General features: G+C 30.2%; 1 protein-coding gene across 1 annotated transcript in view; it reads right to left on the bottom strand.

Moving 5' to 3' along the window:
- Positions 1 to 26,681, bottom strand: part of LOC131855184 (uncharacterized) — an 81,742-nt gene that overhangs the window by 19,813 nt on the left and 35,248 nt on the right. Inside the window, exons 3-4 of the mRNA XM_059206428.1 lie at positions 9,213 to 9,235; positions 4,434 to 4,470 (exon numbers count right to left, since the gene is read on the bottom strand). Of these exons, the coding sequence (XP_059062411.1) occupies positions 4,434 to 4,470; positions 9,213 to 9,235 (60 nt within the window). The remainder of the gene's footprint in view (positions 1 to 4,433; positions 4,471 to 9,212; positions 9,236 to 26,681) is intronic.

Raw genomic sequence — 26,681 nt, 5'->3', positions numbered from 1 at the left:
ATAAGAATAAATTAAGTAACTAGGTAAATATTTCATATCTCTAAGTAGGAAATACATAAATATTATTTTGAAGCATATTAATTGTTCTTTTACATGTTTTTAAATAAGTCAAAATATATGTGATTTGATGATGCGTACTGACGTTCCCCGTAAAACCTAAAGGTCACTTATGGCGTCATACAGTAATGTGAACACTAAATGAAATTTCACGTGTCAAATTATTTATGTATAATACAATAAATACATTTTCATCGTATTATACAAAAATACTTTGATTAATCTGTGACTGAACTGATCGCTATCTGTACATAGATATATACCTCATGAGAAACTTACTAATGTTATAAACGCGAAAATTTCTGAGTATGAATGGATATTTATGCATTCCTAACCACTGAATAGATTTAAAGGAAACTTTACAATATATACATCAGAATAACACAGGCTATAAATTTCTCGCGGGTAAAACCGCTAGTAACTATTATAATTGTTAGAAGATTTTGTCAACATAAAGGAACCCAAAACAATAATTGTTACATTTTTTTCTATTTGGCAGCCCACATGATGGAAACTAATTACTGTGATCACTTTCATACTTGAATAGCGCTATTTGATAGCGCACCTGGAAACTGATTGCTGTAGTATCGCCTACATACTTGAATAGCCCGTATGCGAGGTACGAGTGTACCACCATCTGTATACCATTCGCAGTATCTTAATTTGTCACCCGTGGTACTCTTTGCATTGCCACTTCTGAGGATTAAGATTGCTATGCTTCCCTTGAAATTTACTATTTTTATTCCCGGAAAATTTAATATAGAAACTGAAGTTTCTACGCGTTTTGTTATGTAATTCTCGTAATTCACTTCCCGGGAGTAAACATCATTCTTCATTATTTGAATAATAAATCATCCGAGTTTACTCAATACAATTTTATGTTATGAATTTAGACCAATTTAATAAAGCAAATTTTGATAATAGATAATTTGATTGATTGGTATTAAATAAGTACATACAGCTAATATTTGTTTTATTCACAAAAATATACCGTAAATTTAATACATTTGCAAGCCCTGGCTTTCGAAATAGATAAACCTGTGCCACGAAAGTTAGTTATCTCCGTCATACTATATAGGTACATTTTAATTATATCAGTAGATAGTTGAGTACATACAGGAATAATAAAAAAAACATATCTAATATGAATTCGTTTGGGCAGTTTATTAATTATTTGTTCTTATTATTAATTCTTGTCTGTCTATTGATTGCTTTTTTTTATTTGACGATGAACATAAATTATATCACTAAAAGAAATATAGGCTTTTATTTATTTCATAACAGCAGATACAGTCATGGGGTAATAGCTAGTTGTACACAGAAACACATTTATGCATCTTGCCAAGTAATATAAGTACATGATAATTTTATTTTTAGATTTTTACCCGCCACAGTTTTCCCAGTTTTACAAAACATATACTGAACAGTGTATGTTTTCAAAAAGATGAAATCAATAAGTAATATACATATGTATATATATACGATTAGATTAATTAAATACTAATATATAATAATATACTATAATATATAATACATTTCTATAATGAATCTATACAATTTTTGAATAGATAGAATGCTTTTACGCCACCCGTATTTCCTTAGATAGAAATTTACATATAAATATATGAGACTTTCCGCTGACCACAGCCTCTAAAAACCCTCATTCATACCGTAATCTTGCAATATGGAAGGGTTGAGGTAATTTGCAAGTACTTTCAATTCGCATCTTACCATGTACTCTGCGCTAGCGAAGTTATACTTTTAGATTTCTAGTTGATTTTTCTTTATACATTAAAGTTCAGTAACAAGTAACAGTAAATTTCTAATATATTTTTCACACCACGGAGAATAGACGTATGATAAATAGATACATTTATATGCGCCGTGCATTTATTCTCTATTAACTTCGAAGACAGACGTACAAGTCAGAGCAAAATTACCTTATTCATAATTAAGGAACAGAATTTTGTCTGGCAACCAACTAATTTCTGATTTGTATAAATAAGTTGTGGCAAATAATAACATGAAGCCTTGCTATATGTTTTGTAAACTATATAAACACATCCTTAGTACTTCCATCTTTAGAAGTAAAATCTACTCCCCGTAGAACTTTTATGTAATCAAAGTTGGTATATTGTAATATCGTGGTCTTGTTAAACTTTAATTAGATAGAAGACGAGGAAAATGGGTATCGATTAACTTTCTACGAATTGACATTCGTTTAAATATTCATTACGTCATGTAATTTTTATTTATGAATTGAATAGGTAATACTATACAATGTGTAAAATAAAGCGAACTAAACCAATATATAATAGAATTCAAATGATCCAGTATAAATCAAAATAATTAATCTGTGCTTTGTCTATTATTGAAATTGGCATTCTATTTTCAAATGTGAAAAAAATACGAACATTGCTCTTATTTTAAATTTTTAAATATTATTAATAACTATAAAATAAAGACGCTAATTTAAACTAAAGATTTTGGCTGTATGGGCTGAGTCCTTTTGCCTTTCCTACCTGAAAAAAAAGAGGCTAATTTCATAAGCATAAGCATTTCAATATCAGAATTTAATGAAATTTTTATTATATCCACGCTCTATGGAAATAAAGAGAATAGGTAAGTAGATGAATGTATGCTGTCGAAATAGGTAACTTAAGAAATAAAATCATGTAAAACAAGACAAACGCGTTAATAATCAGTCTATCTATTCAATAAAGCTACAAACAAAAGTGATATTGTAGCATAAAGCTACAATATCACTTTTACTATGTCTATCTACATCGTCATATTATAAAGATGCAATTCATTTGATTCTTAAGATTGTAATAAAGCAATTAAATCAGCCGGTTCATTGAACTATGAGGTACTCTTAGATAGGTACCTACCCTTATTGTTGCCTCCTTTTATACTTGACAACGCCCCCGGATTACTCTTACAGCTCAGACAGGACCGTACATTAAAATACACTTTACAGGTAGACAACAATACTGATCGATGTTATATATATATAGGTAGTATTATGAAGCAGCTATTGTTATTAAGAATTTCATAATACTACCATTGTGCGAAGTAATTTTCAGAGATACATTTTGCGAATTTTGCTATATGCAAATATTACTCTGTATAAGGAACGAACACTAGAGCGTGGTGAATATAAAACTACTGAGACAGCAAAACCAACAAAATGTTCAATATAGGCTATGTGTCAGCAAGATTGTGATAGCAGTGGGTCGACGAGAAAGTTTAATATTAAATTCGGAAATCTCTACTATTTAATGCTCCTACTGTATATAAATAATCAAAGTCTAACATATATACCTATTAAGAATTTAGAAAGACAACCTTTGTGCAAAGTGAAGTTCTCAAAAATTAACAAACTATGTACTTTAACTCGTAATCGTATCCGTACACTATTTTTTGTTTATCAACATTTTAGAATAAAACAAAATCTATATTTGAAAGACTCTTACCAGAATACATTAGTGAAAAGCCTATCCAAATCTCTTAAGTCATATAGAAGAATAATTAATACACGTAAAAACCAAGATAGAAATTCTAAAATTGTTTTCGGTTAGTTATAATAGTTTTTTAAATATATCTTAAATGTACAGATAATGATCAGTTGCATTTTTATTATACTTATATTGCCTTATCGGCAATATGCATATTCTCTTTGTGTAAGGAAAGTATTTATTTTTATTATTTACTAGCTGTCTCGGCGAACGTTTTGCCATATAAATTAATAACGCTATAAAAAAATAGGGGTTGGTGATAGAAGGGTGAATATTTAGGGTTGTATGTATTTTTCAATCCTAAATAATAATATTAATATAAATAAAAAAATATGTCAAAAAATTTAAAAAATATATTTAGGGGTGGATATCTCTTACCACTCTAATTCTCAGACCTACTGAATATGTATATAAAATTTCATAAATTCGATCAATCTAGCCGTTTGGGAGGAGAATGGTAACTAACATTGTGACACGAGAATTTTATATATAATTTTACCCAAAATGTTCAATATAATGTTTGATGTGTCAGCAAGACTTGGCACTCATGATGGCCAAGAGTAGCAAAAGGTAGTATTAACCAATGAACAAATGTTCTCAACGAGTCCTAACTGTTTAATAGAGTAAATATCTTCATAAAATTTAGAACTTGACTTTGACATTTTTCATTTAGTGTATTTTCTTAGCTATATACTTTTTAACTTACTGCAGTTAGCTATTAAGTTGAATGATGTTCATCACAGGAACTTATAGACCTATTAAAAAAGATCTAAATCTGTTTGTATATTGAAGCTATGTACTACGTACTTTTGCAATGTACCAAACCTCTATTTTTACTTATAATAATTTAATACTCACCCATTTTCAATTTTTCCAATTGCTCTACCGGCACATCCTGGAACAAAACAAATAAATTAACAAACAAATTAAGTAATGCAATCATAAAAGCTATTAAATCATATTTAAATATTCCGATTTTCTTCTCTATGATATTGACATTATTTTTAACAAACCTTGTAGGCACTTAATAATTAAACAGTAAATATACCTAAGTATGTTTCGGTAATGGTGACCCTTAACGGGCAAACGCAATATAGGGCGACACCCCTCGCTAGATAGACCGTGTATATTACAGGGAGTCTATGGGGTTGGTTCTGGAGTACTCAATATATAGATTTTACGTATTTGGAATGGCAAATAACCTGACGGTCTATGTGATGGCAAATGGCAGCCGTACCTTATAAACATCAATAGCAAAGCATCACACGCAACACATCGTCACGTGGCTCTTGCGGATTCGCGAACCACTTACGCATTGCCATTTCTAAGGACTGAGAGGAGAATGTCATGGTTATGTACTTTATAATTTAATTCCAGTCTACGGGAAAAGTTTATGCTCAGATGTAGACTGTAAATGTCAGAAATGATGGATGATAATGGACCGCACATAAGGAAATTAAACAAATATATTTACTTACAAAGTACAGTACTGTCTAAAAACTTTAATTAAACCGAACATCACAGGAACATTAGAAGTTTTCCAAGCTATAAATACCTAACTCACATTACCAACTTCAATGTTTTTGTAAAGGAGCCTCTGAAATAATCTAATTTTAGAAATTCATTTCAGTAGCTCTACGGATTCTGTATTTAGTTTGTGGTTATTTCTGTTTTATGACAGATATAAATAAAAGAAAAGTAAATATATCTCAAGCAATACAAATATTTGATAAATATATTTATCCGTGTCTGTCTAGATATGAATTTGTAGGGACGGGTACATATATGTTTGTTAGTATTTGTTGTACAATACCAGAAATCATAATTATTATTCCTATTATTGAATTACCGATATTTCAGAAAAGTAATAATCGGTACAAGGTACAATACAATAATAAAAACAATACAAAATAAATATTTTTTATACCAATCTGTGTATTTTTTTTCTACGTGTACCTTACTTACCTTATTTACAAACAATTATGTACATCATTTATTGTAGAGGTTTTCCCATTGTTCTACGGATCTAACTGCATCGAATTCCTACTTATATAGCCGTCCGTCCATTTTTTTATACCACGATAGTGTCCATAAAGTGTACGATTCTTCCCTATCAGTTGTCGGTTCTCTCAACTTCACTACTCTCGGCATGCTGATATGTTATGTACGCTGTAATTAGCTACGCGATCGATTTTGAAATAGCTATCTGAGAAGAAATATAATGTCAGATTTGGTCTAAGGATTCATTATTAATATGAAGAAGTACTTTAGCTTTGACGCAGCGAAGTCCACTGAAGTCTACAATCTATTATTTAATAATTACTATATCATTAACAGACTGAGCCGCAAAATTCATAAATTTCATTCATAAACAACGACTTAAACCAATTAACTTTGAACAGCACAGTTTAAGAAGATCCAACCCAACTCCAAAAATATACCGAATAATATACGCCTCTAAGTCACATCACAGTAATAATAAAATCTTATTTGCATACTTAAAGCCAAGAAATTCGCTGTACAGAATACTAAAGTGGTCGAATGAGATATTTGCATCCAGAAGCTTATAGCTGAATATAGAAACTGAAGTAATAACAATATTGTGTCTCCAGATTCTTTACAGGATAAAAAGAGAGAACCGATTGCCAGAAACCTACCGCCTATACTTCACTTCATCAACATACTAGCTTCAAGTTATGAATAAAGTCCTCTCATATGTACACGTTCCAGAGACTCTTGATGTATTGACCATTCAGGATTTATCTGATTATGATAACTCAATCTAGGTAGTATCTTAGGACTATCTTTCCCAACTTTCTCTAACCTAATATGTTTAACTACAAGATTTAGAAATATAAATATAAAACAAACCAACAGTTTTCATCTCGTCACGATTTTACTACTTTATTGTATGTAAAGAATACAGGGTTGGCCGTGAACAATAGACTAAGTAAAAGCCAAGTAACTAATGAAACAGAACCACTTTCACTAATAAACAACGAGAAAATCTAAAATTATAATTTTTGGCTGCATGTGTATACTAAGTTGATCACGTATTCCGCTTTTTTACGATGGTTTTATTAAAAATAAGTTCTCTTAATTTAAATTAATTTTAGTCATTCAGTTTCATTAATACGCTAATTTTCAACTCAGTATATCTGTATACCTAATTTCAACTGCTTGAAGTAAGTAACTGCAACAGTTGTAGATCCGGTTCCAAAAAGGCCATTTATTATTTTACTATACAATTAATCCCTTAGCAATAAACGTATTCTCGTAAAAGTTATGTGTATTTTTTCATCCTTTCTGTATCTCTTAACTATTACTTCGAATTAATAGAAAAGTTCAAATTCTAACCAAATGAAATAGGAGATATATATTAAGAAATTATAGTCATTTCAATAACGCACAATGTCCAAAACATCCTTTCTTTCACTCTGATATTGTGTGTGGCGCAGTATACTCGGGTTATTGTATATATAGATAGTATATTGTATTAGAAGTAAATTCCAGATATAAAATGTAATATAGAATGAGGTAAAATAATTAACAATGAATACAACAAATTAGTATGTCTGCTGAAGAAGTCTCTATATTGTCTTCCCGCGCAAAATGTAATGCGCCACAGATACACAATATTGCACAGCGTGCTGTCGCAGTAAAATGACAATCGCATTGTAGCTGTACGTGATGTTAATACTAAGTATTACTATTAACAGTCATAATAAATGCGAAAGTTTGTGTGACTATTTCTTACCTTATCAGAACTAAAGAGTTAAAAGGATTTTAGCGAAATTTGATGTGACGATAGATTAACGTAGGTTTTAATTGTTAAAAAAAAAATACAAAGCCACGTATAACAGCTCATTTTTAAAAAATCATCCACGAAGCGATCATTCATATTAGCTCTTTCATTATAATTCTAATGCTACATGCATTAAATATGCGAAAAACATGTTAATGAGACAATAAACCTATTTGATATGTGACAACTTGAGAATAATATAAAGAATTGGTAGGGGTGGAGGTGACCATAATAATGAGTATTGACTAGACTAATGGTCCTATTACTAGCAATATATCACGTCAGGTTGACCCTTATAAATCATTGTTATTACTTTATGGTAAGTTCATCGTGTTGGCCTAAATAACCAGACCTAATTGACATTCAATCATTTATTTGATACTTTTAACAAATATGGGAGAAACATTTTAACATACCTCGTAAAAAATGGGTTGTCATTAATAATACAATAACAAGTAGTACCTCTCTTGCGTTGCCATTCCGAAGGACTGAGATCTTGATGCCTCCATGTAGATCTTACTCTCAATCGAAATATAGCATAGGAAAATGCCATGCAACTGCTTGAAATGCTTTGAAATAGGCGAGACGAGAGACGCTTGCAAATAACTTTGCAAAAAATCTACCTCCAGTACAAGTACTTTTCCAGCAGTTAAAATGGTAGAATTTTTTTTTATACGTACTTATTTATAGATACGTAATTTATAGATTCACAAGATATTTTATTTAAAAATTTTCACTACTGGTTCACTACTTTTGTATGCTTAATAACAATGATATCGCGTATGTGTTAACATATACCTAATCATACTCATCAAGTACAATATGATCACAGATTATATACACCTAATGTGAGATTGTGGTAAAAAGTGTAGTAGAAATAACAATGAGTATTTTATAACTTTTACAAAATTGCATATAACATATCTAAAGTTATTTTTTTTGAAAAGAAACCCCATAAACATATATATATGAACAATATTTGTAGATATTTAATTATTAGTCTGTATCTACGAAAATAAGTAACTCTCAAGAGAATTTATGTTTGATTCTTATTGTATTGTTATCACAGGCTACTGTCATAACATCAGCTTTACTCAATCGAGGACATCATTAGATTACCGCAGATACAATTTCATGTTGCTACACGGTGGATAGTTTTTGTAGAAATATGTACATAGATTATATAAATAATATTATTAATGATACTTTTATGTAGTTTCACATTACACTGTATTTACTGTAATTAGAGTGCTTACAGGTGGACTCAGGAAAATGTTGTCTGTATGGTTCGTCACCACATTCTATCTATTTTCGGTTTGAATGATGTGATAAGGCACTAAAATTATAGTACTTAGTCCTCTGAAATGGCAACGCAGTTGCGATACCACAGGGGTCATTAATGCCCTTGCTGTGCTATATGTATATAGGCAACGGTTATTATTTACCATAAGGTAGACCACCATTGCAGTTCATAAAAAAAGACACGCATACGATTTTGTGTATATATATGTATTAACTTCAGAGTTGTTGATGTTAGCAGGAAATATTATTGTAAGAGGAAACTAAATTCAATAAATTTGTGTTACAAAAGATAGCCTACAAACACAATGGTACAGAAGAACTACACACATATCTCATATTTCAAATAACATTTTACTGTTTATATCGACAGTAAATATTCATTATATTGATATTCCTTAAAGCATTCGATATTCGATATACTTCTCTAAAATAAATGGCGATTTGTATGTTACCCAGCGAACAAAAGAATGCGTAGGCGTGGGCGGGTGTCTGCTCGTACTTGTCACCTAAATTACAGCTGTCGTACTCACCAACTTGGCACCCGCTCCGTCGCCTGTAACAACGATAAAAAGGTTTCATTAATATCTATTTTTGGCTTGAAACTATGTGACCGTTTTTATTATGCGCGGTATCAGGGATTGATTATATTTTTTGATTCCTCTTTTTAATGGAATTTGAGCTTGCATGGAAAACTTTAGACCTTAGTTAAACACCTCTGATATTCAATCAGTTGAGTTTGACATATTAAATAGAGGCTTGGTAAGTTTCTAGTAATAATAATATTTTATTTCTTCGAAATTTTACATTATACGTCGTTTTCTGGTGCCGAAACTAACTATAAAACTGATTGTCAGATCCTTCTTCTTAAATAAATTCTTGGAAATTTATACTTAACCGAAAACATAACAAAAAGAGAATCAAAATAGGTATTAACATAAACTATAACAGATCATCAGTTACTTCACGGTATTGCACGTAAATATGTGTGTGTAATCTGTTAAAAATGAGAACGTCCTAACTGATAATAATCGTTTATCAAATTGGCCGTAGTTCTTCCTACTGCTCTATGTGCCTGAACCTCTTCAAAATATGAAATGACTGGGAATACATATTATAAAAAGTATAGATAGTCTGCAAATGAGTCGTGAAGCGAAAACAAACTCTTACGAACTGGACAGAAGGCTCGCGAATATATTCTCTGTGGTAGGGATTCCTACTTCTGGGGCCTGACCAGAAGTAGCAAGATAGTGAGTTGTTATACACTGTCTATACTCAAGACTATTTACACACACATACACGCAGTTGTTAAGAAATATTTTTAAAATATCCAGTATTTTATCACTGCTCTACTGAAATAATTTCCAAACCTTCGCTTTGATTATAGGTTCTGAGATTTTGTACCAAATTAGAAAATTCCTTTTCTTATAAGTATTCTTCACAAGTATTGAATTCTTTATTACAAGCAGTTCTTTTGTGCTAATTGACTATTTGACGTTGGTAAAATATTTTTTAAATTACTTTTATGAATAAAATACAGTAGGTTAACTAAAACAGTGAACTATTTTTAGGCTGCCTTTGATAGCTTAATAGACAATCAGGCTTCCTATTAAATTGTGGTAAATAGCCCGGCATCATTTTCCACGGTTCGTGAATAGATTCGCGCCTGAACGAGCATTTAGGTTGTAAACTTGTGAGCTTGTAGCCCATCATCGTCGCATTATATTGCTAGAATATTATGTGTTTACTCATCTTGAGAATTAATCATTGCTTCATTGAATATTGTTAAAATGATGTATGTATATATTTCAACTATATTTAATTGAACAATTACTTTAATTTCATACTTAACATGATACATTTAAAGTACGTTTTAAGTTATATGATATACTTACAGACAATTATCCCCCCGCCCCCCTTAAAACATAGACTTAATAGTCCTGGGTTTGGATTGATATAAAAACTACGCCTGAAAAGTTCTAGAATTAAGAAAGTATCGACAATATAAATATGAACAAAACTGTCGGAATTTAGCTGTTACAGAATATTTTGATCAATACTTTCAATCATTCATTACTTAGCATGCTTAACGCTCACATCCTAATCCTAAAGGGGTAAATTCAATTGAGAAAAGCGTAAGTCGCAATTCTTTACTATTCTTGTCGGCTGAAGTAACTTTATGAATGAGTTACCATTAATTCAACAGGTGGGTATGAAGTGAAATATAGATATTGTCGACAGAACCAATTTTCCAATTCAACGCTCAACTTTATATAAGTTACGCTTTTAGTCTATTTTCTTTAGCAGTATCACATATTTTTCATTGAAGTATGATATAATATTATGAGATTATATTACAGGCGCGGCTAAGGATTTATTCGCGATTCTTTTATATTGTGTTTATGGATAAATGAACTTCCCAGTAGATGATCCTGAAGGAACCTCATACCATTCAGGTGTCTCACAACAACATTTCTCTGTCAATGAGGTGAACCGCTCCATGTTGTAATTTCCCAACTCAATTAATTTATCCAGCGATTTACTATAATTATTAATTTCAAGTTGAGCACACTCATATTTTTTTGTTAAATTAGATAATGAAGATTCTAACTCTTGAATTTTACTCTTTAATTTATTTTGTTCTAAATCCTTATCATGTAAATTTGTTTTACAATTTTGAAGTTCTTGTAACAGGTCTAATTTTTGTCTTCTAATATTTATAGATTTTAAACATTTAGTATGATTTCACACTAACTTTTCTGACTTTTTAATAAATTTGTTTATTTTTATATATTTTTTTAATTTATTGACACTATTAAATTGATAATACAACTGTTTAAATAAAATAAAGAGGTACGTAACTTATTATTACAGTTTGAGAGGTTATTCTCCGAAGTCACCAGTTATATATGCCATTATAGTTCAACAATAGAGTATAAAATCTTCTTTTGTAGAAATATAACGAGTTAAATTTTTCTACCTACCTCATTAGAAGCCAGGCGTAATGATTTATTGCAAATGTATGAATGAATGATTGGTGAACTAAACTTTGCCAGATAATATTGCAATGAATTTTCAATTTTTTTATTATATTATATAAAAGTAAAATATTGTTTTTATAAAAAGTAAGGATGCACCTAATTCATCTACGTTAAACATGACGGTCGTGTTCAATAAAAAACATTTTTAGATACATCGAATACAAGAATCTACTTGTATTTATAAAAAAAATATTAACATTTTAAAAATAGAATAGCGTAAGGTAACCCTGAGATGAACTGACCTCCCCACGTAAAAAAAAGGCTAAATTGAACCGTGCAACTACATATGTATCACATTTTCTCCATTTAACACAACAATTTTTATGGTCTCTACGCTCGTGTTAGTCATATTTACAGAAGGCTATACTTTCCTTGATAAATGATCCAAGAATAAAAGAATCTTCAAAATAGTTAGTTGTAGGTATTTTGAGGTTACACCGAAGTAAATTCAGAAACTTTACTTCATCGTAAATATAAAGTGAACTAAAACAGTGTCTTCAAGCTTGATATTCCCATAGGGTGTTTAATATTTTGCTGCCTAGTTGATAGCTAGTCATAAATAGATTATCTGTACCACTAGCGTTTAATAAACGACCGCAAACATCTTATGTTCAGTTTATAAATAGTTTATTATAGGTCAGTTTAATCAAAGTGATGGCACAATTACGAGTATATCATGATTGCATAATACAGATATTACAGGCTCACTTTGTAGAGATAATGAAAGTTCCTCTATTAATTATGCCAGATCAGGTCACCAATAATATGCATGTAATGTAAAGTAAGTTAAAACACCTTCGTTGTTAAAACAGTCACCACAAAATCCCCTACAAAGTAGCGAAGGGGAAAAGGTATCTTTATGATACCTTTTCCACATCTTTATGATACTTTCTCAACACCTAGTATACGAGTATATTTTACTAAGTTAGTCTTAAGTGAAATTTATATCTACACTCTAATTTATATAAATGCACACATATTTTAAACCTATTACCTCGGTAGTTTTAAAAGGCATGCACTTTTCTTATGCATTATTTTCCTAATTTCCAATAAAAGAACAAAACTAGGCACTTATTTACTTAAAATGCGTTTGTAGGTTATGCTGCCTAATACGTACTTACGCTCTTTCACGTGCGATTCAACTTTCATACAGGAAAGAATGAGTATATAAATGTAGATAAAGGAACCGAAAAAACCACGCGTTATATTGTTTGTATATTGTGTATCAAAAAAAAACTATGTTTTTATATTAGTTGTCTAGTACTGGTATAACGCAAGCTCTATTTGGGACTAGACGGCGCTGTGTGAATTGTCCTGAAACATTATTATTTTTATAATACAGATAAATTATATATAACTAAACTTTTTGGGCAAACATGTTTTCAGTTTGAACAAGCTGTTGGTTATAACATACACAGAGAACTTAACAATGGATGGGCACCGACGTGTATATTAACATTAAACAACATCGAAACAAGGTCTTTGGGCACAAGGCCTGACCCCTCACAGGGTAATTGGGATTGTTTCATACCCTTGAAACAGGATGCCGACATCCACAGACAATTAAGTTGATAGCGTCTTTAATTTTATATCCATTTCAGTTACTGTTTCGTCAACGAATTCTGAGCTATGTAGAATAGTCTAATTAAAAAAGAATTGATTATGTATGATTATGAAAGACTTAATTTTTTGTTTACAGTGGTTTAATTAAAAGAATAACTTAGTTGAATTTGTAAATTCTTTCAGTGCAACATTATTAGCGAATAAGAACAGTGACATTTGGCACAAGCTGCGCTAGAGAAGCTTACTTAGCTAGTCTGCAATACATTAAAATAAGTTTAAAATAATACAAAAAAATAATCTTCAAGATTCAGGAGTTTTTGTGTGGAAGACAGTATTAATTAATTTCTATTTCAATTTGTTATTAGCTTATAGATACAGAAAATATCGTAAACTAATTGTTTACAATGTATAAACGGGATATTAATATATGTGAAGCAAAAACTTTGTACCCCTTTTTACGAATGGATAGCCCTTATGTGTGGACGGAGGATTATGAAATTTCACACCCTTATATATTATATATAGTAAGAGTGTAATTTACAATTATTTTTAATTCTGCATATAAAATATATTACACATACTACCATGTTTTAGTAGATATAAACTCATATATACTCTTTTGTTTATTGCCTGTGCGACTGTCAGTATCTATGATTATAGACTATGATTATCTATGATTATAGGCGACCACCAGACTAGGTATTATTAATAACCTCGCGATATCACGATTATAAACAATAAAAAATTTAAAACACCATAAACTAAAAAATATAATAAAAATATTGCGAAATAAACAAAGACTCTGTCTTGGCTTCTTTTACTTACATCCCTAGCTTTATTCTCTTTCAGAACTCATCCCATTCATGATGCGAAACCACAGTTTTCGCAAACCCTTGACATTTCATTTGTCTGAACATGATAGGTCAAACTTGGCCCCCACTTCATCCTTCGCTCTGTGAATCTTGTTTCGTCGTGATTTCGCGCCCTTCACTGACCCTGTATAAAGTGTTTCCTTTGTAAATAATTTATTTAGTACTTCAGTTAGAGTAACTAAACTTTTGTTTAGTTTTGCTCTAGTCAAACTAACTAAAGTCGTATACATATATAACATTGAATATAAACTACATTAAACACCGCAGAACAGCGGTAGGCTTGTTGACTACGACGTCAATTTCAAATATACTACGAAAATGAGAGCATGTAAAATATAGCCTTCATCACGACTCGACAGTTGATAAAGCCTCTGTCATCACTCATAGAACAGCAATAAACATCATCTTATTTTGTGTATAGTTTGTTGATTATATGTATATATGTTCATAATATGTTTCTATGTTATATTGTATTATGTGTATCTATTTAATATGTTATATGAGTTTTATTTAATTAACTGAACCGCCTTCGAATATCTCAGCACTCCTTACTGTTGACTGGTAGAGAATGCTAGCATTAAGCCCGCCTATTGTACAATTCAATAAAGATTAAATAAATAATGCCTCTAGTTACTGTACCTAAGATAACATCAGTGAAGGTATATGTGAAAAAAGTATTTACTTTAATAATTGAGATCAGAGTTATGCATGTATTAAAATATTTAATGTAGAATAGCAGTATTCATATTTCAATTTCTATTTTATAATTTCAAGCTGTGAATGAATTGAATTTAATTGGGTGACTCTATGCAGAGCCTGATTAAAATTTACAACTTGTTAGTTTGATAGTAATGGCTTTATCAAATTATGTTTAATGAAATATAATGAACATTCATTATCTTATTCTTCCCGTATACACGTGTATGTACATGTTTGTGTGTGTATAGGTATACACATATAATAATAATTAACTAACAAGTAGAGATAAAACAATAAATTGTAATTTATTAACACTACAACTTTCTATAGAAGCAAGAAATAAAAAAGCTTTTTTATTTTATTGTTACGTACGATACCAAAAACAAAAGATAAAATATTTTCCTTAATTCTAGATATCGATATTAAAATTATGCTTGACTTAAAAATTACGGTTCTTTTAACGAACCCTTTGATTTTAAAATGAGCTTAATTTGAATTTGTGTAATTTCTACATCTTATTTGCAGGTAGTACCTATGTAAATATTTTACATGATATGGTTTTACAATAATGTTCTTAATGTCTATAGAAATAAAATCGCTTGTCTTATAACCAGCTCGCAATAACGGAAGCTGAGAATTATATTGTGTAGTTAACACCTATATCAGAGTTATTATTTAGGTCAGCATCATAATTATCAATTAGGGCAAGGTAGTATATATTTATGTTCATTTAATACACTCTACTCTAAGTATAAATGCTGAGATTGAGTTCTAGAGTATTATGATAGTGATATAATAAATAGTAATATTTCTTACGAAATAAATAGATTATAATCGAGAATAACGATACATTGTAATTTGATCCTGGTATTATTTATGTATATAAATGATACTTAACACTTAGCATCCTGTAGGCCCTACGTTTGTTTGCCATTATAGTTATATAAAAATAGTAATTAAGTGAAGTAGATATACCATTGTTGTATAGTAGTATACACTCCTACAGAGTTTAACTTAGCTTTCATTCAAAAAGCTTAATTATAAGAATAATAATAATAATATTTTATTGCAGTTATAGGTTGTGTTACATAATTAAGTTGTACATAAGAATCAATAGAATTTGAACATACAAGTGTAATTGTGAACTAGTATAAAATTATACTGTATCTCAGATGTCACATACCTTCCCAGGGTGCATATTATTTCACTTATTAACATTTACTTTTATACAACACAAAAACATACTACTTAACATAACATTACATATTCGATAACAAAAGATAATAGACATAATAAGACAATAAGACATAAAGCTAGTTAAATAATAAAATAAATAACTCATTATATGCTGATAACCACGTAATCAAACAATTTTATAGTATTTCAGGTATAATTTGTATTTACAGAATAAAGTTTTTTTTTCGTCATAACTTAACTTCTTTAGCCAGGTTTTGAGACACGTTTTACATAAAATTTTTGTTAAGGAGTTAATATTAATAAAAATTTTATTAATTTTGTTGTATTGGAGGTTACCTTGGTAGCAAAAGAATCTTTCTATAAATGAGCTTTTAAATTTGGGAATGCTACAAATATTCTGTTTCCTCCGTTTAGGCATGGATCTGCTGCAGTCTCGGAAATATCCCTCAAGGGAGTGTTTTCTGAGAATAGTGTTTAAAATATCCAGTTGCCCACAGTGAGCACCTGGTGTGATTGGTATAAATCATAAGTAGGATATCTTATGGGACGGAAAGTGGCCACTTTTATTACAGCTCTAGCTGCTCTTTCCAGAGCAATTATTGCTGTCTTGTTAGTACCACCCCATATAGTAATACAATACTGGAGCAGGGATTGACAGAGGGCATAATATACATTTTTAATAAGTTGAGGATATCCGAAATGTCTTATGGTTTTGAATACATAAATTAATTTACGAACTCTGCAGGTTAAATGTAATATTAACTGTAAATTGCACCATTTATCCATCGGTGGTCTAATGGTGTAGCACACAACCTTACTTCCTTTAATCGTTTCCTTGCACAGTACCAACATTTGTAGCCAAGAGTATGATTTTTAAGTATTTATATCAGTTGTCTAAATACGAGCTTTGCTTAGCTTGCGACTAGATGGCGCTATGTGAATTATCCTTAAATTATTATTATGTAACACAGGAGATACACAGCTATATCTATTACTAAAATGCGCATGTGACGCCCCTAATACGTCAGGCTTTTATAGGCTACAGTAAGTAATAATTTACCACCAGCTAAAAATGCTGGTTTACCACTATTGAGGTACAAAAACATGGACTCTGTTTTGTGAAATATGCCTTTAAAATTAATTACATTGACTTATATCGTACAAAAATATCCAAAAATATGTCAATTAATTTGACAAAATCCTGTACTATCGTATTTTGTAATTACTTTTACTTGTATCGAAACTAAAATATCCAAAAATAGAATTGTTTAGTAATATTGTTCTGTATTTTCTTTTGTGTAAAAAACAAAAATGACAAACAAATTAGTGAATCGGACAGTAGTAACTTTTACGCATAGAATTAAATAAAAGTAAGCGCAGATTGTGATGATGAGTCAACGGTTGCTATTCCTGAGGACTATTATATCTTTCTAACAAACTCACGTTTATCTTGTTAGAAAATATATTATTGCAAACACAAAATAATAAATTTAGTTTTTTTATAGAAGACTGGCTGTGCCCGCGGATTCACCCGCATGAAATTTATAGCCTGTGTTATTCTGATGTATAAGATATATTACTGTAAAAGTTTCTTTCAGTTAATGAAAGCACCGTGGAATTGTACAAACTCCGCTTATCTGCGAATTTCTATAAAATGTTATATATTTAAAGAGTAGAATATTAAAAATGTGAAATTTAAATTAATGTTATGATTGATCTTGTCTACTAAGAATCAATCGGAATACAAAATTGATCTTTAAAGTTTAATTGAAAAAGTTTTCAAGGATTATATTCCATTCCACAAGAAATTTGACGATCAGACATGGCGGAATGAAGTCTATGCACGCTAGGCCTCGGTGTAAGGCGGTTCAAATTCTAGGCAAAAATAGGTGTGAAAATATTAGCAAATTGTGAAAAATATTTTTGACATAGTATATATATTTTACAGTGTGACTTTTTTAATACAGCTACCATAGTAATCTGTTAAGTACATAATACATACACATCTTTAGTTGACAACACTGTGTTGTCGTCAAATCGAATCGGTTAAAACAGAGTCTCTAAAATCTCTCTAAAATATGGTGTAGGTACCTAATTTAGTTGCATAAATAATAAAAAAAAATAAAGTGTAAAATAAATTTTTATTCTATAATAAGTCTTTATATATAGGTATACAATAAACCAAATTATAAAAATGAAAAGAAAATTGAATATACTAAGAACTATTATTATAATATTTTAAATTTACAATAACATAATTCTAATACATCTAAAGCTCACTGTAAAATACTTAAAAGTACCGTTTCTAAAGTACATAATCAATCATGGAGTCTCTGCAATATATTTGAGGTCGTTACCCCATCACCTCTTAATAGAAGGTCGCCCTAAGGTAATTGGATATCAAGATAAACTCTATTAATGGATTTGTCAGTTCCAGAAATCTACCTAAATCTATTTGTCTATATCAATTATTTATTAAGAAAGGTATCCATTATAGTGGAATGAAATCCTTATAATTTTGAAAGATTGAACCAATTCCAGAAATGATTTTAAACTATGCCTACTACTAAAATATGTAATTTTTTCTCAATGTATAGTTTAGTCGTTAAAATAATACTGAATTTTCTTAGTGCATATAATTATTAGAAACAAGAATATGTTAAATTTTCTCAATGACTCATAAACATGTATAATCGTATTTACATATCTGCACGTACAAATTATGAAGTCTTTTTGGGATGTATCTTGCAGTTTATTTTTTATGGATATAATTAATTTCCAAATTAATTATTTTTAGAAAGTATATAGTTATAATATCTCAGGAAGATCCACACAGCGCCATCTAGTTCTAAGCCAGCGTATCTGTTATGGTTTATATACAACTGATATAAAACATAGATACATTTTTTGAATATACTATAATATATATATATATATATATATATATATCAGACTAATACAAATAGTCATACACACGAATATTTGTACGTGCGAAGAATCTAACCAGCGATCATCGAAAACAAGGCGGTGCTCTAAACCGTTATACCACCCAGACTGGCACCGAGTTTATATATCTAAACCTCTTACCATTATATCACATTTATATGCCAAAGTTATTTAAAATTACAATAATAAAACGGCCTAAATAATCTATATTTCTAGAAAGGAAAAAATATAAATTCATATTTAAAAGGTGATGAATCAACTATGTAATAAAAGGAAAACCACAAAGTAAACCGCAGGGGTTAATCAAACGATTTACGGACCCGATCTATTCTCAGCACCTAGACTATTTTAGAGCAAGGTCCGCGGAATATTCCTTTCTAACTGACTATTTGCCCGATAACAACATAACGTAGTGAAAATAACCACGAAGCACTATTTACGTCATATACAGTAAAAGCTTTTGGACTATATGTAAATATAATCTTTCTGAACAACACAAAAATTTCTTGAATTTAACAATTTCAATTTAACATTTAATGCATGAATAATTTATATTCTCCTAGAATTATTTTAAAGCTATCATATCTGTAATATTTATTTACGTCATAAAAAGGAAACATAGGCTATAAATTTCATGTGGATGAATCCGAAGGTACAGCTAGTATTATTATAAATACAAGAAGGTAAATCTATCTGCTTTACAGTTTGTCATATTTCTACTAGTAAAATGGATATAACCTATCTTTTATCTTAAAAAATAATCTAGTAGGGATAAAAGTTTCTGTAGATGAAGTTCCGGCGAACAACTAGTATATCATAAAAATACTAATTCTGTTCTCGTAAGAACAGAATTAGTATTTTTATATAAAATTTTACATAAAATAAATGAATCGCTCATAAATATAAATTGTGAATATGAAAGTGCACATCATATCTAAATTGTTTTCTACTAGTAGGTATACAAAGACGCCCCCGCAACCTTTATACACAAATCAATTGTCTCATCGAAAACTATTAGGTAACAAACTCCGAAGGACACATTCGTAACAAAGTTTGGGCATAGAATACATTTGAGAACTATTCGTTATAAATAGAACGATCGACACATGTTAGAAAAGATATTAAATCGATTTGAAGCTTGAGATACGTAGAGATAACTGTAAAATTGATGGTTACGGAAACGTACCGTGGCAGTCGTCAAAATTTGTAATCTAAAACGGACTTCTTGGTGATAACCGTGTATATAGGTGACACTTGTTATTTATATGTTATCACATTCAGCGTCCGTTCAACATTTTTTACTACATTGGTAAATTTACCAACTTATACTAGGTAGACTTAGTAAAAAGTCGTGTACCTACTCAGGTACTTCTTTAAGCAACTATCGTTCCGTTTTTTTTTTAATTAGAAAAAAAATTGTGTCTTCGTATTATTATGTTTTCTCTTTATCTCCATAGATAGCGGCGAAATTACAGGATATATAGGCATAACAATTTTGTGCTACGGAATGGGAACGCATGAGTGGTATCACGGGCGTCACATGATATCATGATGTCCGTGGTGCTCTTAATGGAGATATGAACATAGGCGATGGTTACCACTTATAATCAGGCGAGCCATCAACTTCTTTGCCATTCCAATTACAAAAAAAACCTATATTCTACTTTTCAAAATTCGACGTAAACATTTTCACGTGTCATCAATAGTAATTGTAAATATATATAACCGAATGATCACTTTTAGGTTGGCACAGTGTCGAAAAGTTATTTTCTATTACGTCTAAAGCTGACGAGCGCCACAGGAACGTGACCAGAATAAAACGAACAATGTTTGCGGCTTACAAAGATATAGAATCAATGTGCTGGTAGTACGTAACGCTATAACATGTGTGTCAAGTTTTGTGGCCCACAAAACTTACACCCACGTGTTGGCATCGAATACCAATACCGATACATCTTAAAATGAACCCAGCGACGTGATATGTCAATGTTGATTTATAGACAAACTACCTGCGTGGTGACTTTATACTGCGTAATGTCTTCTGTACATAAAAGGGATAGAGATAATAATAGTAATAAATAACCTTGAATAACTGACACAGTGCCAGCTACTCTCAGAGTTATACTTTGGGTAATAAATATATAGGTTAATATCATGAACTTATTAACTTAAATATTTAATTATTTAGTTGTCTAGTACTTATATGTGTGAAACTAAAACGTGCACTGTAATCAATTTGATATAATATCAATATCTATAGAAATATTCCGACACATCGTATTCTCTGCACACATATGTAATATTAAAAATTATATTCTATCCTATACTAGATTGTATTGAGATTTATTGATACATTCTATCGAGAGAAGGATCATTTGTTTCTTCTATTTGTAAGGCGAGATCGTACAAATAAGAGAAACAAATAATCCTTAAGAATACGTAAATCCACCTTTCTCTTTGAGGGGATGTAAAAAGTTTTTAGTTTTAGAAACTTTCATAAGTAAACATTTTTCTTATAGCAGAACACAGATTGAATAGTAATAGAGTTATCGAATATCGATATGTGTAGATACTTAATGGAACTGTGACTATTACTGTGAAAATTGAACTCGGCTATACGAATGCAATGCTGCACTATTTATCGGTATACATTCAAGAGCTACGTGAATTGAAATAAAATTTATTCAAATAATGTAAGCAATATAAATACAGAAAATGGATAGTTACGGGAAAGTGTAACGTAAAAAAAAAAAATACAAACTACTTTTTCGGATAAACCATAAAAATTATTCCCGTACTGATCTCATATGATCAATAGTTAGTACTTTTTTATATTTAAAAAATATTAAAAATTACTAAGACTAGACGCATAAATACTACGGCTCTGACAAATACGATATTAATTCAGATCAGTCACAGGCAGAAGCCATTACAATTCGGAATACCAAATGGAAGCCTTGAACATACACAATATACATAGGTACCCTGTACTATTTAGGTTACCTCATAGCAGACAATACAACAGACATATGAACCGTTAATTAAACATCGAATGCCCAAAATAAATCCATGCAGCTTAACTAACGTTACACAATACTTAATACTGTTTGTTGAAGTTTTAAACCGATTACCACTGGCAACCAACAACAGTTAAACCTTCATTAGTTGAGCGTAATCTCCAGATGATTGTCACTGTAACGGTCAAAGCCGATTTTAATAAGAAACGATACAACGTACTGTCACTGGGAAGTACTTTTGTAATTTGTGAGTCAGTACGACTAATTTATGTTATTGTTTTTATTTATGACTAGCGATGCACTTCAGCTTCGCACAGCTGTATAATATAGACAATGAAGATTGTTTAATTATATTTATATATTATACATTTAAATTTTCTGGGAAAAATTCTATAAATTACAATTAAACAATTGTTAACACACAAAATTTGGTACTGGATTTAGAAGAAATTTTGTTACATTTATGTACACTACTAATTCATAGAAAGAAATAGGCGAAGAAAAAAAACAGATGACTGTTTTAATGTATGATTGAGTCAATCATTTACGAGTATGTGTGTTCAACACACAACAATTACGATTATTTCTAGTAATGCATTAGATTAAACAGAATACTAAATACTGTGATTGCAATAGAATATTACAATTTTTACTCAACAACGAGCTATGATGATTACAAGTATTCATTAGTTCAGTGTCAGATATGAATGTTTGATAAACACTGTCATTATATATCAAAATCTTGTAAACAACTAGATTTAAATCCGATCTTTTTTCCAATTTTACACTCATATCACTCTGATATCTTTCAAAGTCGTCAGCATAGTGCCTCTGTCTCATCTATTTCTGCCGCCAATAAAATTGCTTTGCAAGATTGTTTTCCGGTTTGAAAGGTTAAATGCTGCGAAATTACAGAATGAGGAAGCATGATCCCTTGGTTCTCAGGAATTGGAACGCAATAGAATCCCACGCGAAGAGCGTGTATATATTTATGTGTTTTGGGAAGAATGATTAAATCTTTCATGTATGAAAAAATATGGCCAACTGAATATTTCCTTGTCCCTCTTCTTGAAGATATAAAAGCATTTATGAATGCCAATTCTCAATTGGATATGATGTCGCGTAATATACCCACACAGAAAAAATAATATCGTTTTGCGAGTTCATATTTAGAATCGGTTGATTATATTTGCGTTTCTTAAACGGAAATAGAGCAATGACCTTACAAATAACCTCATATATAAGCACATTGCCACCAAATGTAATGGGAATTGAGTTCGTTGCCGTTCCAGTTAGTAGTCCACTTGTATGGCCCCTGCGGCTCTTTATGCCTCGTGTACAATGTTAGTATACTTAGCGTAATCAGGAGTTTTACTTATGTATTCCACTTGAACGTCACCGACCATCTACTAATCCGTTTTTAAAATACTTGCATATTATATCTATCACGCTAGGTAAATTATTTTGTATCATTTAGTGACCTTAGTGTCACTGAAAAGGGTTAGAAAAATACAATCCACTGTCATTTGTTTCTGTCTTTACCTATACACGTAATTTGTTCATAACTTGTCTCATTTATGCACATTGGTTCCGGGTACTCGTGACTTCTGCATCAAACGGCACACGAATAATCCAATCACAATGGACCTCTCTGGTACCTCCATTAATTCAAATGATCAAAACATCTCTACAAGTTATCTCGAGTTTACACATACGTATATGTAGAATTGAGGTAAGGTTTCATATCTAGTCATATATAGTCTATTTCTCTTTTGGTAATAGTATTTGTGCATTTGTGACTATCTTTCCATCCCCTGAAAAGCAGGAGAACATTGTATTTCTATTACGTCACTAAACAGAGAACTAATATAATTATTTTGGTTTAACAGACTGAACATAATATTTAATATTGTTAAAATTGTAATCACGGTATTTTAAATCTAAATGATTAAATCATATAATTAATCGATTGATTTAAATTTGCTGTAGAACCTTCTATGCTCATAAGAAACAATAAGTTAATCCACAGCAACACTAAAGTATTCAAATGAAGCTACCGAACTTCATATCCTCATTCAATTGTACTTATTTATATATACGTACCTACTATAAAATTAATTTGCCACAACATACACAAATATTGAAACGTGCCGGATTACTAACTGCGAATCGCATTGAGCCTACTTGTAATAATTACAATTCCAATTGGATTGTGGTTGAACGATATTTCCTAATAAATTGTCCGAGTTTGTCCTGAGAGAAATAATGAGAAATTTATATATCAGCCTATTTCTAAATACAACGAACGCTTAATTTAATTAATAATTAAGTCTATCGTTCGGCATGTTGCTATAAATATGCTGTATAATTAATTTTGATTTAATTTTATTCATCTTATTATCGAATGACTTCAATCGAACCGTGTAATAAAACATTGCTATTTAGATTACTTAAATATATATATATTTACATATATATAAGTGACTTAAAAATATTGTAGTTAATAATATAGAGATTTGATTGTTTGTATGTTTGTAATATATCGAATCGAAAAATATTTACATGATTTTAAACATTTTTTACTGTTTGAAAGATACATTAATACAGACTAATATATACAAATTACACACTTATGAACACCCAGGTAAAGCCGAGGCATATACAAGTTACATATTATCGTCAATTTGTAAGCAATCACATTCACATCACAATAGTTATAACTGATAGTAATGAAATCTATATATGAAAATATGATCATGAAAAAACTAGCACAAAATAAAATATATAAATATCTGTATAGAATTCAATTTATCTTGACATAACATATAGACACATATCTACTCCCGATCTATTACAATGTATTTTACTGGTCAAGGGGCATAACCCTCAGTAATGATATTTGCTTCAATTTGTCTAAAGTATTGATACTTGATATAAGAAAGACAAATAACTAATAAATGAGTACCAGAGTTCTGCATCAAGTTTATACAATAATACAATAAAATTAGATAACATAAATATGTAGTCTGTTTCACAAATATATATACATATAAATTATGTATATGTAAATATACATACTTTTCTTATGAGAAAGTAGTTGCTAATTTGTTAAAGTAGCCTATTTTAACAACTCTTTTTATTTTAATGTTCCATTTGATTACCCTTTATTAAAATCATCATAACATGATGTGTTAACAATTAAAAGATGTGTTTTATTTTAATTCATTGTTATTACCTTCAAAAAATATAAACCCTAAAATCACTACGGCTACGGTCGTAGCAGTTCTGTAGAGCTCTCGTAGCACTCCCGTAGCACAATAAATATTGCGTAATATTTTACTCACTACATTACTACGAGTATTATTTTATATACGTTCGATGACGTTATATATTATATAAAAGTATAAATATACTAAGAGTATATAATATTCTTTTATTTTGATAAAATCATAAATTTTGTCTTAATTAAATATGAACTTACGCGAGTAGAGTACGTAATTCCATTATAAATTAATATTATGTCAGGACTAGTAATATAAACACTTTTGTGCATAGTATCGTTAAATCTTCATAATAATAATATTAACATAATAATATTAACTAAGGGCCATCTAGTCTCAATTAATATATATATAAATATTTATACCGTTTGAGAATTGAAGCCGCGATCATCGAAATTAGGGTATGCCCAACCACTACACCACTGAGGCCGTCGAAGTTTTTAAAATTTCACTATTTAGAGTAAACATAACTAGAGCACATAACATTAATAGCCGTAACAATACTATTGTATTACTACAAGAACAAAGAACCACCTACACATACTAGTATATGCATTCTAATGTCATACTAACAAGTTACTACACGGTTTACGATCAACATAACCTCACGTGGCAACGCTACACGTATGTTAGTAGTCGACAGCTGTTTCACAGTTACCGGACACAGTTTTGGTGAAATGAGGCCAAGGGTAGCTCAATTCATGTGCTTAATAAACACTTCGGCAATCGCGGAGCCGCGAGGGAAATGAATGTCACGTAGCCCGGTGAATCGTCAGGAGTTTAGGGATTCTGTTGACTAAGCTATTAGTATTAATATTTAAAGATAAAAGTGGGTTACACAGTATGAAATAGTTAGTGTTCTTATTTCAGTCAATCTTTGTCACGTCAAATTAGTAGATCATTCAAATTTTAAATATTGATTATGTTCTCGTAATTCGTTATTATTTTCTACGTAAGAGATTTCTAATATACTGTTATATCCCGATAATCGAATATTCCCTTGGGCAAATGGCTAGTTCACTCCATAATGGAAGCTGCTTAATTTTTAATAAAAATAATTTTCACTGAATCTAATAAGTAGGTAAAATATAGTAAAAGATACTCAAGGAGTACATATACCTACTGCTCTAATTCAATTTAATTTTTATTTAAGTAGCCAAGAACTTTTGTGCTAACTTCAATCGTAACTTGTTAGAAAGTTAAATACGAATACTTATATAAATGAAGGTCTTCCAAAAATGTTGGTCGTCATAGCTACCCTATACCTAAAAGATTCGTAAAATGCTAGTCGTATCTACAATTAAGTATTATTACTCTGACAAATATAAAAAACTTGATTATTAATAATACCATAATTCTTCTAATAGTGCTAGTCAAACCTCTATC

The sequence above is a fragment of the Achroia grisella genome, unplaced genomic scaffold (assembly GCF_030625045.1).
Source record: "Achroia grisella isolate CSIRO2021 unplaced genomic scaffold, CSIRO_AGI_Agris_v1 utg1320, whole genome shotgun sequence".
Lineage (NCBI taxonomy): Eukaryota > Metazoa > Arthropoda > Insecta > Lepidoptera > Pyralidae > Achroia > Achroia grisella.
The sequence above is the reverse complement of the archived record's forward strand: the minus strand, read 5'-3'. Positions and strand labels throughout refer to the sequence as shown.